This window comes from Schistocerca serialis, chromosome 3 (genome assembly GCF_023864345.2).
Source record: "Schistocerca serialis cubense isolate TAMUIC-IGC-003099 chromosome 3, iqSchSeri2.2, whole genome shotgun sequence".
Classification (NCBI taxonomy): domain Eukaryota; kingdom Metazoa; phylum Arthropoda; class Insecta; order Orthoptera; family Acrididae; genus Schistocerca; species Schistocerca serialis.
Window position 1 is genome coordinate 68,723,350 of NC_064640.1, and position 15,737 is coordinate 68,739,086.

The 15,737-nt window shown below is 43.5% G+C and overlaps 1 protein-coding gene across 1 annotated transcript in view; it reads right to left on the reverse strand.

Moving 5' to 3' along the window:
- Nucleotides 1-15,737, reverse strand: part of LOC126470681 (uncharacterized) — a 990,891-nt gene that overhangs the window by 525,717 nt on the left and 449,437 nt on the right. Inside the window, exon 7 of the mRNA XM_050098681.1 lies at nucleotides 5,260-5,426. Within this exon, the coding sequence (XP_049954638.1) occupies nucleotides 5,260-5,426 (167 nt within the window). The remainder of the gene's footprint in view (nucleotides 1-5,259; nucleotides 5,427-15,737) is intronic.

Here is a 15,737-nt window from a genome sequence, read left to right on the forward strand (position 1 = left end):
AGTGGCACTGGATGTGGGCGTGCTCTATGATTCGTCTACGATAACGTTATAGCGTCGCCCATTGGCGCCAACGCTTTTCTAGCGAGCCAGCGCATATATTGGCGAGACTGCAGCAACACGTCAGTAAGCAGCTGTTTCTTTGAAATATGGTGCAGCTTCCACACAATTATGCGACGCGCCAGCCGTGAACCAACTAAGCAGTTATTACATTAGGAAAGTCTCAAACAGCAAAAATTTATTTTTGTTATTAACAGACACTATGTTGTGGACTGTCCATGACTGTAGCTTCTAAGTTAGGGATAATTAATTAATAATAACTATTTTCTGATTGTTGTGCAACGCGTTTCGGAGCAACAACTCCACTTTGAATGGATATACTGGGCTTTATATCTGCTTCAGTGTTTCACATGCATTTGGTCACATGACTTTTATCTTCTGCATTTATAAAAAACTTCCACATTTGCACTTACATTTTGAAACTATTTAACATACGTCTCACTATAAATTATGTGATCAAACGCAGATGAAAACTAAAGCAGATGTAACGCCCAGTTTATCTACAGTCCTTGAAAATTGAAGTCTAACTCCGAAACGCATCAGACAGCAACTATAAAATTAAAACAAAAACGGTGACTGATAACGGAATGTTATTAATAAATTATCCCCCCATGAACCATGGACCTTGCCGTTGGTGGGGAGGCTTGCGTGCCTCACCGCTACAGATAGCCGTACCGTAGGTGCAACCACAACGGAGGGGTATCTGTTGAGAGGCCAGACAAACGTGTGGTTCCTGAAGAGGGCAGCAGCCTTTTCAGTAGTTGCAGGGGCAACAGTCTGGATGATTGACTGGTCTGGCCTTGTAACTCTAACCAAAATGACCTTGCTGTCCTGGTACTGCGAACGGCTGAAAGCAAGGGGAAACTACAGCCGTAATTTTTCCCGAGGGCATGCAGCTTTACTGTATGATTAAATGATGATGGCGTCCTCTTGGGTAAAATATTCCGGAGGTAAAATAGTCCCCCATTCGGATCTCCGGGCGGGGACTACTCAAGAGGACGTCGTTATCAGGAGAAAGAAAACTGGCTTTCTACGGGTCGGAGCGTGGAATGTCAGATCCCTTAATTGGGCAGGTAGGATAGAAAATTTAAAAAGGGAAATGGATAGGTTAAAGTTAGATATAGTGGGAATAAGTGAAGTTCGGTGACAGGAGGAACAAGACTTTTGGTCGGGTGAATACAGGGTTATAAATACAAAATCAAATAGGGGTAATTCAGTAGTAGGTTTAATAATGAATAAAAAAATAGGAGTACGGGTAAGCTACTACAAACAGCATAGTGAACTCATTATTGTGGCCAAGACAGACACGAAGCCCACGCCTACTACAGTAGTACAAGTTAATATGCCAACTAGCTCTGCAGATGATGAAGAAATTGATGAAATGTATGATGAGATAAAAGAAATTATTCAGGTAGTGAAGGGAGACGAAAATTTAATAGTCATGGGTGACTGGAATTCGCGAGCAGGAAAAGGGAGAGAAGGAAACAGGAAACATAGTAGGTGAATATGGATTGGGGCTAAGAAATGAAAGAGGAAGCCGCCTGGTAGAGTTTTGCGCAGAGCATAACTTAATCATAGCTAACACTTGGTTCAAGAAACATGAAAGAAGGTTGTATACATGGAAGAACCCTGGAGATACTAAAAGGTATCAGATAGATTATATAATGGTAAGACAGAGATTTAGGAACCAGGTTTTAAATTGTAAGACGTTTCCAGGGGCAGATGTTGACTCCGACCACAATCTATTGGTTATCAACTGCAGATTAAAACTGAAGAAACTGCACAAAGGTGGGAATTTAAGGAAATGGGACCTGGATAAACTGAAAGAACAAGAGGTTGTACAGAGTTTCAGGGAGAGCATAAGGGGACAATCGACAGGAATGGAGGAAAGAAATACAGTAGAAGAAGAATGGGTAGCTTTGAGGGATGAAATAGTGAAGGCAGCAGAGGATCAAATAGGTAAAAAGACGAGGGCTAGTAGAAACCCTTGGGTAACAGAAGAAATATTGAGTTTAATTGATGAAAGGAGAAGATATAAAAATGCAGTAAATGAAGTAGGCAAAAAGGAATATAAACGTCTCAAAAATGAGATCGACAGGAAGTGCAAAATGGCTAAGCAGGGATGGCTAGAGGACAAATGTACGGTTGTAGAGGCTTATCTCACTAGGGGTAAGATAGATACTGCCTACAGGAAAATTAGAGACCTTTGGAGAAAGGAGAACCACTTGCATGAATATCAAGAGCTTTGATGGAAACCCAGTTCTAAGCAAAGAAGGGAAAGCAGAAAGGTGGAAGGAGTGTATAGAGGGTCTATACAAGGACGATATACTTGAGGACAATATTATGGAAATGGAAGAGGATGTAGATGAAGATGAAATGGGAGATATGATACTGCGTGAAGAGTTTGACAGAGCACTGAAATACCTGAGTCGAAACAAAGCCCCCGGAGTAGACAACATTCCATTAGAACTACTGACAGCCTTGGGAGAGCCAGTCCTGACAAAACTCTACCATCTGGTGAGCAAGGTGTATGAGACAGGCGAAATACCCTCTGACTTCAAGAAGAATATAATAATTCCAATCCCAAAGAATGCAGGTGTTGACAGATGTGAAAATTACCGAACTATCAGTTTAATAAGTCACAGCTGCAAAATACTAACGCGAATTCTTTACAGACGAATGGAAAGACTGATAGAAGTCGACCTTGGAGAAGATCAGTTTGGATTCCGTAGAAATGTTGGAACGCGTGAGGCAATAATGACCCTACGACTTATCTCAGAAGTTAGATTAAGGAAAGGTAAACCTACGTTTCTAGCATTTGTAGATTTAGAGAAAGCTTTTGACAATGTTGACTGGAATATTCTCTTTCAAATTCTGAAGGTGCCAGGGATCAAATACAGGGAGCGAAAGGCTATTTACAATTTGTACAGAAAGAAGATGGCAGTCATACGAGTCGAGGGGTATGAAAAATGGTTCAAATGGCTCTGAGCACTATGGGACTTAACATCTATGCTCATCAGTCCCCTAGAACTTAGAACTACTTAAACCTAACTAACCTAAGGACATCACACAACACCCAGCCATCACGAGGCAGAGAAAATCCCTGACCCCGCCGGGAATCGAACCCGGGAACCCGGGCGTGGGAAGCAAGAACGCTACCGCACGACCACGAGATGCGGGCGAGGGGTATGAAAGGGAAGCAGTGGTTGGGAAGGGAGTGAGACGGGGTTGTAGCCTATCCCCGATGTTACTCAATCTGTATATTGAGTGAGCAATAAAGGAAACAAAAGAAAAGTTCGGAGTAGGTATTAAAATCCATGGAGAAGATATAAAAGCTTTGAGGTTCGCCGATGACATTGTAATTCTGTCAGAGACAGCAAAGGACTTGCAAGAGCAGTTGAACGGAATGGACAGTGTCTTGAAAGGAGGGTATAAGATGAACACCAACAAAAGCAAAACGAGGATAGTGGAATGTAGTCGAATTAAGTCGGGTGATGCTGAGGGAATTAGATTAGGAAATGAGACACTTAAAGTAGTAAAGGAGTTTTGCTATTTGGGGAGCAAAATAACTGATGATGGTCGAAGTAGAGAGGGTATAAAATATAGACTGGCAATGGCAGGAAAGCGTTTCTAAAGGAAAAAAATTTGTTGACATCGAGTATAGATTTAAGTATCAGGAAGTCGTTTCTGAAAGTATTTGTATGGAGTGTAGCCTTGCATCGAAGTGAAACGTGGACGATAAATAGTTTAGACAAGAAGAGAATAGAAGCTTTCGAAATGTGGTGCTCCAGAAGAATGCTGAAGAAAAGAAGGGTAGATCACATAACTAATGAGGAGGTATTGAATAGAACTGGGGAGAAGAGGAGCTTGTGGCAGAACTTGACTAGAAGAAGGGATCGGTTGGTAGGACATGTTCTGAGACATCGAGGGATCACCAATTTAGTATTGGAGAGCAGCGTGGAGGGTAAAAATCGTAGAGGGAGACCAAGAGATGAATACACTAAGCAGATTCAGAAGGATGTAGGCTTCAGTAGGTACTGGGAGATGAAGAAGCTTGCACAGTATAGAGTAGCATGGAGAGCTACATTTAACCAGTCTCAGGACTGAAGACCACAACAACAACAACAACAACCTTAAGTGATCTTCATAGTGGAATTTTACGTGACTTTCCAATAGAGCGGTCCCATATTATTATAGTGCGATATATTTTTATCGATATATATCAACAGGCACAGTGAAACACGACGACTAACGAATTCTCCAGCAGCTATTGAGAGAGCTGCATGGCGGTAGCAGTCAGCTTTGTACACGACGGTGCTGTAGGTGCTGCAGTACTCGTTAATCTTCGAGTTTTGCTGTCCCTGTTGATAACTATCGATAAAAGGAATTCCGCAGTAGACTAATTTAGGATGATTCTACCGAATGGTCACGGAAAATTCTTCTTTATAAACCATTTTTTTGTAACGGGGAACAAACAGACGTTTGTGTCGATACTGAACGTCGCATGAAAGACATGATGAACAGCATTTGTTTGTGCTGACTCCATCTACATATCGCAGATATCTGCCAATACACCAACGACAGTTCGCCTACCGACTCTTAGACGGGAAAGCCTGCATAATGAGAACAGTAACGACCATATAACACTCCACAGCGATAGGCTTGTGTGATGGCTGTTAAGAAATAAGTGTTGAGTACTATCTGCTACGGAATCCAGTCGAAAAACTCTTCTCCTATTACGTTAGTCTGTACTTCATTCATTAGTGATGTTGCAGAACCATGTTGAAAGATTTTCAGAACTCAAGGAACACTGCATCAACCTGGACCCCGATATCTAATGCTTTAGGATCGCATGGACGATCAATGCGAGATGAATTTCATACGGTCGTTGTTCATCGAATCCTCCCATAGAGAAGATTTCCTGTCTCAAAATGTGTAATTATATGCGAGCTAAAAATGTAATTCATAATTCTACAATACATTGACTTAAGATTTATAGCAATACGCATCTGCCTCACGATGCGTCTGGAAAATAAAAATGACCAGCGCGTTTTGCCAGTTTCTCGGTACGCTTTGTTGCTCCTGTGACCGACGATAAACTGTTACTAGCAGGCCATCACTTGTATCTGCCGGTTTGCTTGTACACCTCATTTGAACGATGTTCAAATATGGCCTGAAAACAAAGTAGTGAAAAGAACGTACCGTTGTTGAATGCGCAGCAGAGTGTCCAAGGCGTCTTGGTTCTGCTTCATCTGCTGCTCCAGATCCATGGCTTCTTTGCGGAGAGTATCCAGCCGTGTTCGCACGCTCACCGACGCCAGTCGGTCCACAATGATTTCGTTCTTGAGTAGCGGTGGCGGAGTCTGCTCCTGTAACACATTCCGAACGTACAGCTAATAATCAGCGCAAGTAATGATAATAACTGAACATGTAGTGACAATTGAAAATTTGTTCCAGATCGAGACTCGAACAGGAAGTAGTCGCCTTAGTTATGTTATTTGATGTTTATATTAAGACTTCTCACTTCGAGCAGTCACAAATATTTCAAATATGGTTATATTTATGGAAAAAAATCTACGGAAACATTGAATCAATATAACCAGACACACACCGTTTGCATCACAATTTTTTCCGACTACTAGTTTCAATCTGTGCTGCAGATCATCTTTAGGTCTAAGTTGCAACAGTAAAACAGGCAATAACAATAAATAATTACAGAAGTCTGGAATTACAGTACTACCATGAACGATTGTACAAATAACAGGAACACCCCCCCCCCAAAAGCAATTCTGGACGTGTGGGGTGTCGCATTGTCCTGCTGGAATTGCGTAAGTCCGTCGGAATGCACAATCGACATGAATGGATGCAGGTGGTCAGACAGGATGCTTACGTACGTGTCATCTGTCAGTGTCGTATCTAGACGAATCAGGTGTCCCACATCACTCCAACTGCACTCGCCCCACTCTATTACAGACCCCCCACCAGCTTGAACAGTCCCCCGCTGACATGCAGGGTCCACGGATTCATGAGGTTGTCTCCGTACCCGTACACTGCCATCCGCTCGATACAAAACGAAACGAGACTCGTCCGATCGGGCAACAAGTTCCCAGTCATCAACAGTCCAATGTCGGTGTTGACGGGCCCAGGCTTTGTGTCATGCAGTCATCAAGGGTAGACGAGTGCGCCTTTTGATCCGAAAGCCCATATCGGTGATGTTTCGTTGAATGATTCGCAAGCTGACACTTGTTGATGGCCCAGCAATGATATCTCCAGCAATTTGCGGAAGGGTTGCACTTCTGTCACGTTGAACGATTCTCTTCAGTCATCGTTGGTCCCGGTCTTGCAGGATCTTTTTCAGTCCGCAACGATGTTGGAGATTTGATGTTTTACCGGATTCGTACTGGAAAATCCGCACTTCATTGCTACCTGTGAGATACTTTGTCCTATCGCTCGTGCGCCGACTATAAAATCAAGTTCAGACTTCATCGCTACCTGTGAGACGCTTTGTCCCATCGCTCGTGCGCCGACTATAAAACCACATTCAGACTCACTTAAATCTAGATAACCTGCCATTGTTCTACAACTGCACTAGACATTTGTTGTGTTATACATGCGTTACCGACCGCAGCGCCGTTTTCTGCCAGTTTATATCTTTGTATTTTAATACGCATGCCTACACCAGTTTCTTTGGCACTTCAGTGTATTTATGTTAACAATATGGATTATAATTCAAAAGTGGCTCTGAGCACTATGCGACTTAACTTCTGAGGTCATCAGTCGCCTAGAACTTAGAACTAATTAAACCTAACTAACCTAAGGACATCACACACATCCATGGCTGAGGCAGGATTCGAACCTGCGACCGTAGCGGCCGCTCGGTTCCAGACTGTAGCGCATAGAACCGCACGGCCACTCCGGCTGGCCGATTATAATTTGTTGATATTTTTTACAATGGTGCTAACTTCTATACGTTACTATTTTTATTTAAGAATATTATCGAAGCCTCTGAAGAAATTCACTGATTCACTTTCAAGTTTTTTGTTTCACATTTTTTCTTCATATTTCCTCTAATGTGAATATACAGGGTGACAATTATTGAATTATATGAAGAAGAACGTAATTAGTTTCAATCTACGGCATGCATGCACTTTATTCAGCGTGTAAACGTCACTACATATAGTCGGATTTAGGTTTTGACATGTTCGATATGCTTGCCTTCGATGGCGATGATGTGGCGCAGACGAATAGCGAAACTATGCATGACCCGCTGAAGTATCGGAACATCGATGCTGTGGATGACCTCCTGAATGGCTCTTTTCAGCTCAGCAGTGGTTTTGGGGTTATTGCTGTACACATTGTCTTTAATAAAGGATAAAAAGGAGTCGCATGTGTTCAGATTCGGAGAACATGGCCACCATTCGAGGCCAATGCCAGTGGCCTCTGGGTGCCCCAGAGCCAAAATACGGTTCCCAAGAGTGCTCCTCCAGGACATCAAACGCTCTCCTGCTTCAATGGGTTCCAGATCAGTCTTGCATGAACCACATATTGTCGAAATCACGGTCACTTTGGATAATGGGGATGAAATCATCTTCCAAAACTTCACGCACCGTTCGGTAGTCACCGTGCCATGAAGGAATATCGCACGCATTATTCCGTCACTAGAGACTGCACACCACACAGTCACCCGCTGAGGGTGAAGAGACTTCTCGATCGCGAAATGCGGATCTCAGTCCCCCAAATGTGTCAATTTAGCTTATTGACCAACCCATCCAAATGATAGTGGACTTCGTCGCTAAACCAAACTTCACAGCGCATACTAATTCCCATCATGTCCCGCGGCCATACGTGCTGTTTGAACGTCGTAACGCAAACCGTTCATGAATTACTACGATTTTATTTCATATAGTTCAATAGTTGTCACACTGTATCTCCAACGATTCTAATAAATCCATTTTATGCCCCTTATTTAGTCAGTGGAGTACTTTGATATTTTGCTCTGTTTTTCCAAATAGTGTCCTGTATTATGTATGTGTGTGGCTATTGATGATGATGTGTGTCCGTTGCATGTGTAGACTTTAATGTGCTCTGTGCACCTTGTGTTGAAATTTCGGCCTGTTTGTCCTAAGTAGAACATGGAGCATTCCTGGAAAGTTACCTTGTATATTCGAGAGTCTGAGTATGGGTCATGATTACAGTTTATGTTATGTATTAGTTTTTATTGTACTTTGTTTGATGTAGAAATCCCAAGTTTTACATTATGATTTTTGAAAATATTTTCGTTCTTCTGTGCTATATTGCCAATGTATAATATCATAGACATACATTTGGTTTGTCTTTTCCTTCTATGTTGCAGACCCAAATACAAAGTGCACCACAGCCATATCAGTAAAAAATGACGAATGTTTTATACTGCAAGATTAAGTTAATACACAAGGATGGGTGTCTCTGCGGAGTTTGGCTGACACTGATAGCGGTTTTAACCAAACTAAGACGAGTTTTGGACAATATGGTAGCCATTTTACACATATGTTTACATATATTTGTAATAAAAATAATAGCTTTATCTGCTGGGGTTGTGAAATACAGCCGAGACTGTAAAACAAGGCAGCGTTCAGAGTAAGGACTGGCCTGGATGCATTACAAACACATGTAGACATTATGTAGTGTGAGTGTCAGGTTTCTGCAGAGGCCACACCTGACGAAGCTGTCGACAGAGAATCCTGCTGCTCTCCTTGCCTACACCTACAAGAGTTAGCTTCCTACAACCATGTATGGATGCTAGTGACTGGCTTTGAACGTGATGCCAATTTACGCAAAATTCAATCAGTTGGATGAAGCTAATTCACGAAAAATTCGACTCTTCGGGATACTTTTAAACAAGGTGCTAATTAACGAAATTTCAGCGTCTATATCTACATCTACATAACGTTCCTCAAGCCATGGCGGAGGATGCCACGTAGCACTGCTAGTCATTTCTTTTCCCGTTCCACTTGCACATAGAGCGAGGGTAGAACGACTGTCTCTAAAGCCTCCGTAGCAGCCTTAATTTCTCTCATATTATCCTCATGGTCTTTATGCAAAATGTACATTGGTGGCAGTAGAATAGATTTGCAGTGGGGTTCCTCTCCGTAATGCTTGCGTGCTGATAGACTCTACCGGTAACAAATCTAGCAGCACGCTTCTGAGTTGCTTCGATGACTTACTTTAATCCGACCTGGTGGGAATCCCAAACACTCGAGCAGAACTCAAGAACGGGTTGCACTAGCGTTCAGTGCACCGCCTCCTTTATAGATAGCTACATTTTCCCAAAATTCTCCCAAGAAAACGAAGTCTAACATTCGGCTTCTCGATTACCAACCTGACGTGCTCATTACATTTCATATAACTTGGAAAAGTTATGCCTAGATATTTAATCGATGTGACTGTGTTAAACAGCACATTACTAATGCTGTATTCGAACGTTACAGAATTGTGATTCCTACTCATCCGCATTAGCATACAGTTTTCTACACTTACAAGGGGAGGCCGCCAATTGTGAAATTTAGATTCGATTCATACTGCGCATAATAAAAGCTCATGGCCAGAGGTGTAATGTGGCAAAGCACCAAGATGCACTTCTCAGCCGTTGTCGAGAAAATCGACGGTTAAAAGAAACCGTTGCGGTGAAATACTCTCTACGATTAATATTTTTCTACAGCGTCGTGGCGCAGCGGTAAGCGCTCGGGTTCGTAATCCGAAGGTCGTCGGTTCGTTTCTCGCGCCCTGCAACTTTTTTTTATTATTTGTTTTTTTGTAATTCAAATGTATATACACACACACACACACACACACACACACACACAAACACACACACACACAAATATATTTATACAGTCCTGGAAATTGAAATAAGAACACCGTGAATTCATTGTCCCAGGAAGGGGAAACTTTATTGACACATTCCAGGGGTCAGATACATCACATGATCACACTGACAGAACCACAGGCACATAGACACAGGCAACAGAGCATGCACAATGTCGGCACTAGTACAGTGTATATCCACCTTTCGCAGCAATGCAGGCTGCTATTCTCCCAAGGAGACGATCGTAGAGATGCTGGATGTAGTCCTGTGGAACGGCTTGCCACGCCAATGCCATTTCCACCTGGCGCCTCAGTTGGACCAACGTTCGTGCTGGACGTGCAAACCGCGTGAGACGACGCTTCATCCAGTCCCAAACATGCTCAATGGGGGACAGATCCGGAGATCTTGCTGGCCAGGGTAGTTGACTTACACCTTCTAGAGCACGTTGGGTGGCACGGGATACATGCGGACGTGCATTATCCTGTTGGAACAGCAAGTTCCCTTGCCGGTCTAGGAATGGTAGAACGATGGGTTCGATGACGGTTTGGATGTACCGTGCACTATTCAGTGTCCCCTCGACGATCACCAGTGGTGTACGGCCAGTGTAGGAGATCGCTCCCCACACCATGATGCCGGGTGTTGGCCCTGTGTGCCTCGGTCGTATGCAGTCCTGATTGTGGCGCTCACCTGCACGGCGCCAAACACGCATACGACCATCATTGGCACCAAGGCAGAAGCGACTCTCATCGCTGAAGACGACACGTCTCCATTCGTCCCTCCATTCACGCCTGTCGCGACACCACTGGAGGCGGGCTGCACGATGTTGGGGCGTGAGCGGAAGACGGCCTAACGGTGTGCGGGACCGTAGCCCAGCTTCATGGAGACGGTTGCCAATGGTCCTCGCCGATACCCCAGGAGCAACAGTGTCCCTAATTTGCTGGGAAGTGGCGGTGCGGTCCCCTACGGCACTGCGTAGGATCCTACGGTCTTGGCGTGCATCCGTGCGTCGCTGCGGTCCGGTCCCAGGTCGACGGGCACGTGCACCTTCCGCCGACCACTGGCGACAACATCGATGTACTGTGGAGACCTCACGCCCCACGTGTTGAGCAATTCGGCGGTACGTCCACCCGGCCTCCCGCATGCCCACTATACGCCCTCGCTCAAAGTCCGTCAACTGCACATACGGTTCACGTCCACGCTGTCGCGGCATGCTACCAGTGTTAAAGACTGCGATGGAGCTCCGTATGCCACGGCAAACTGGCTGACACTGACGGCGGCGGTGCACAAATGCTGCGCAGCTAGCGCCATTCGACGGCCAACACCGCGGTTCCTGGTGTGTCCGCTGTGCCGTGCGTGTGATCATTGCTTGTACAGCCCTCTCGCAGTGTCCGGAGCAAGTATGGTGGGTCTGACACACCGGTGTCAATGTGTTCTTTTTTCCATTTCCAGGAGTGTATATATATTCCCGGCAATCAGTTGCAACAATTATGCATATAATAAGTTGTTGAAAGTCGTTTGTCGTGGAAAAACTGGCGACTCCGAACATCATTATGTTTTTCGCAAACAAAGTTGTATTTCACAAATGTTATTAATTGTCTTCATAATGTTTACCACGTATAGTTAACGGAAGACGTAGAAACGATATTCCGAAACGAATACGTTTAGTGTAAGTCAAACGTTCGAATTAGAATAGAGACCCCACGAACACAAATTTGCTGTGGCAGGTATGAAATATAAACTCCGTTACTCGCTCTTTACACTTGAAGGACAGATGTTGAATGGGCCGAAACGAGCCGCCGCATAACAGCGTAGTTGCCCGCTAACTTCGAAAGAAGGTAGATGCGGTCCCTAGCGCAACTTATAACATCGTCGAAAATCAGTGCGTACATGAGAGCTTTGGTACACCTTGTTAAACAAACGGAAAAATGGAGGCGGTACAATTGGAGAGCGATCCGGGCCCTTCGCATGAAAGTGATGTGATCGAAGAAGATTCTATACACAGTGAAGTGGCGAAACAACAATTGAAAGATGCGTTGGTATATTTTGAAAGCCTCCTTCGTAACAGTAACCGCATCGCAGCAGAACCGTCATCATCAATCAACGAAGAAGCCATGGTAATTGGGGAAGAAATGTTCCAGAATACGCTGCAAATGCTCGCCGAAAAAACCCTCGTTCATGATGAGGAACTGATAGACATTAATGAAATCGACGATAATAATGCCTACGAAGACGTTGAAAAGAGTCCCATTGCCAACGAATCATCAGACGAATACGAGCCGGACGAGAAGAAAAAAAAGAGTAGAACTATATTTCTCTGGATTACAAAATTAGAGCTGTCAATCTGGCCAAAAAACATCCAGGCTGGACTCTCAAAACTCTACAAAAAAAGGGGTGCTCTCGTTTGACAAATATGGGCTATTTATCCAGGTGGGAAGAGCAAATCAAACGTGGCAGTAGCAAATTTGATAAATATTGTACCATCGATTCATGGGTGCATGATCGCTTCGTAGAAACTCGACAAAACTTCCAGCACGTTACTACCAGAAACCTGCAGCAGTGGGCCTTGGGCGCTGCAAGTCAGTTCCCAGATTTCAACTTCAAAGCTTCAAAAACATGGGTGACCGAATTTAAAAAGATGCATGGGATTCGGCAACGGAAAATCACAAAATTTGTTTCCCGGAAAGAAACGGCTACCCAAGACGAAATTTTGGCCGCAGCGGACACATTTGGTATCCAGACGCGAACGTTGACAACTAACTTCGACAAAGATTGCATAATCAATACTGATCAAACAGGTACGTAAAGAGCTGTTCACAAATGTCATATGAAACGATGATATAATATGATAATCTGATATATGATAGACAACACAGATTTCGTATATTTCTTATATAAACGATATTTTTATATTTTGTTTGTCAGGGTGCCAGTACCAGACCACGTTCAACAGAACTCTCGCCGAAAAAGGGTCAACCCGACACGACATGAACAAGGTGACGCATTCGTATACGGCACAATATTCAGTCACGATATCTGGACGAGTCTTGCCTCTTGTTTTCGTATGCCTCCAAGAGTCCACAGGTACGTTTGGACCCAGAGTACAGAAGACAGTCGACGAGTACGCCAAGAAGTATACCAACGTTGTTATTACATCCTCCAAATCCGGTAAACTAACAACGGGTTTGTTCATGGACTTCTTGCGTAATGCTTTGCAACCATACGTACAAAAGAAAGAATTTCTCCTTCTAACGATTCTTGGAGTGGGCAAATGAACCAGGCGTTATACGATGAGATGATCCAGGACGATAAGAAGTTACCAACGTGCACTATAAAAGTCATTCCTCCAAAGTGCACTCCTCTCGTCCAACCGTGTGACGTGTATTTTTACCGGCAGGTAAAAAATTTGATCAAGCGCCTTCAAAATTGTGCTTTTTTTATCGAGCGAAACCGTGACATTAACTCCAGAGACGATTGTATAAAAATCCAATCCATCGTCCACCACCAATTGTCTTCTCCGATTTTTGCCGATATGATACGATACGCGTAATATGCATCAAACCTGACGAACGATGGAACAATTTTTCAGAATGTCAATCAGGTGTGTTCCCCAACAGACAATTTAAAAAACAATTGTTCTTGTCAAAACGCATCGTTTATCAGATGTGATCGATGTCGTGCTGTTTTCTGCTTTCTATGTTTCTATGATAACTATCACTCTGGTTCGTGCGATACTCCAGCTACTTCTGGTCACTAATTGTTAATTATGTGCGAGTGTATACCGAACTTTTCAATAAATTGTATCCACTTGAATATTATTTGTGATATTGTGTTTTATTTCAAGTATTATTTTTCCACGACAAACGACTTTCAACAACTTGTTACATGCATAATTGTTGCAACTGATTGCGGGAATTTTTTATATATATATATATATATATATATATATATATATATATATATATATATATGTGTGTGTGTGTGTGTATATACATTTGAATTACAAAAAACAAATAATAAAAAAAAGTTGCATGGCGCGAGATTCGACCCAGTGACCTTCCGATTATGAAACCAATCACTTACCGCTGCGCCACGACACTGTAGAAAATTATCAATCGTAGAGAGTATTTCCCCGCAACGATTTCTTTTAACTGTCGATTTTCTCGACAACGGCTGAGAAGTGCATCTTGGTGCTTTGCCACATTACACCTCTGGCCATGAGCTTTTATTATGCGCAGTATGAATCGAATCTGAATTTCACAATTGGCGGCCTCCCCTTGTTAGAGCAAGCCGCCTGTTGTGTACATAGTTCCGCGTAGTCAGCGCGTACACAACTTTCTCACTAGAGCGCGCCCCGCTAAGCACAACAGCGCAGGCGCAGCGCTCGTCCGTCTCCTTTCTACGAGATGGCGTTGCGATAGAGACAGACCAAATTCTGCTTCCGCCAATCCGCGTATTAATATGTAATGCAGCCAATGAGACTGCTGCTAACGTAGAACCTTTTCTCCTCACGGGCCACACTCGCGCAGTGATACATGGCGCGCGAGGTACTATAACGAGTGTACAGACCTCCGATGAGTCAGTCTGCATTTGTCTGCAACAGTCTGTACGAGTTCTACATTTGTCTGTACCAGGCGATAGTCAAGTTTCAGTCTGCGCCTAGTAAGATTACCATATTCATGTACATAGCCATGAAGATAAATGTATAGACACTTTTGTCAAGTATCAGAGATGTATGTGAGAATAAGATTAACCTACCAATACCAAAGGAACTTCAGATTGTCAATTGTAAATAGCATCCAGAACTAAGTTTAGTAATTTTTATGCTTCTTATTATTTTAATAAATGTGTGTGAAAATTAATCAAGTTCTGTTTAAAGTTGGTCACCGTCAATCTGCTACTCTAAGCATGCAAGTGGCATTTCTATCGTCTGACCTAACGGCAGAAGATAAACACGCCACGATAAGACCACGAGACGTATTGCTGAGACTTGCCTACTCCGTTAGGGCGACAAGTCAAATAATCTGATGATGTGTGTACTGAAGGTCTTACAGTATGCACACAACACTACCATTCATCACACTAACTAGAAACTCTACCTACATCATCGTGTATGCCCCTACAGTCACTCAACGACGACGCCATCCAGTACTCCATAGCGTAATCAACAGACAGTCGTAAATTGCTGTTCACCCTGTCTGCCACATCATTTAGGTGTATAGAGAGAAATAGCGATGCTATCACACTTCCACGTGGCACTCCTGACAATACCCTTGTCTGTGATGGATACTCGCTGTCAAGGACGACGTACTGGTTTCTGTTACTTAGAAAGTCTTCAAGCTACTCACATATCAGGGTATCTAACACGTATGCTCGGACAGTTGTCAGAATTCTTCTGTGGGGCATCGTGTTAAATGCTTTCCAGAAATCTAGGAATATGGACTCTCCCTATTGCCCTCCATCTATGATTTGTAGGATATCGTGTACGAAAGGCAAGCGGGGTTTCGCACAAGCGATGCTTTGTAAAACCGTGCTGATTCGTGGACAGAAGCTTTTCCGTCTTAAGGAAAATTTATTATATCCCAATTCCGAATGTGTTCAAGAATTCTGCAGCAAACCAATGTCAAGGATACTGGTTTTGTAACTATACAGGTTCGTTCTTTTTCTTTTTTATATGCAAGAGTCGCTTGCACTATCTTCTAGTCGCTTGGGACTTCGCGCCGGGCACGAGATTCGCGATAAATGAAAGTTAAGTAACGAGCAAATGCCGCACTCCTTGTTAGCCCACCCGGCTAGCCGTGCGGTCTAACGCACTGCTTCCTGCGCGGGAAGGCGTGCC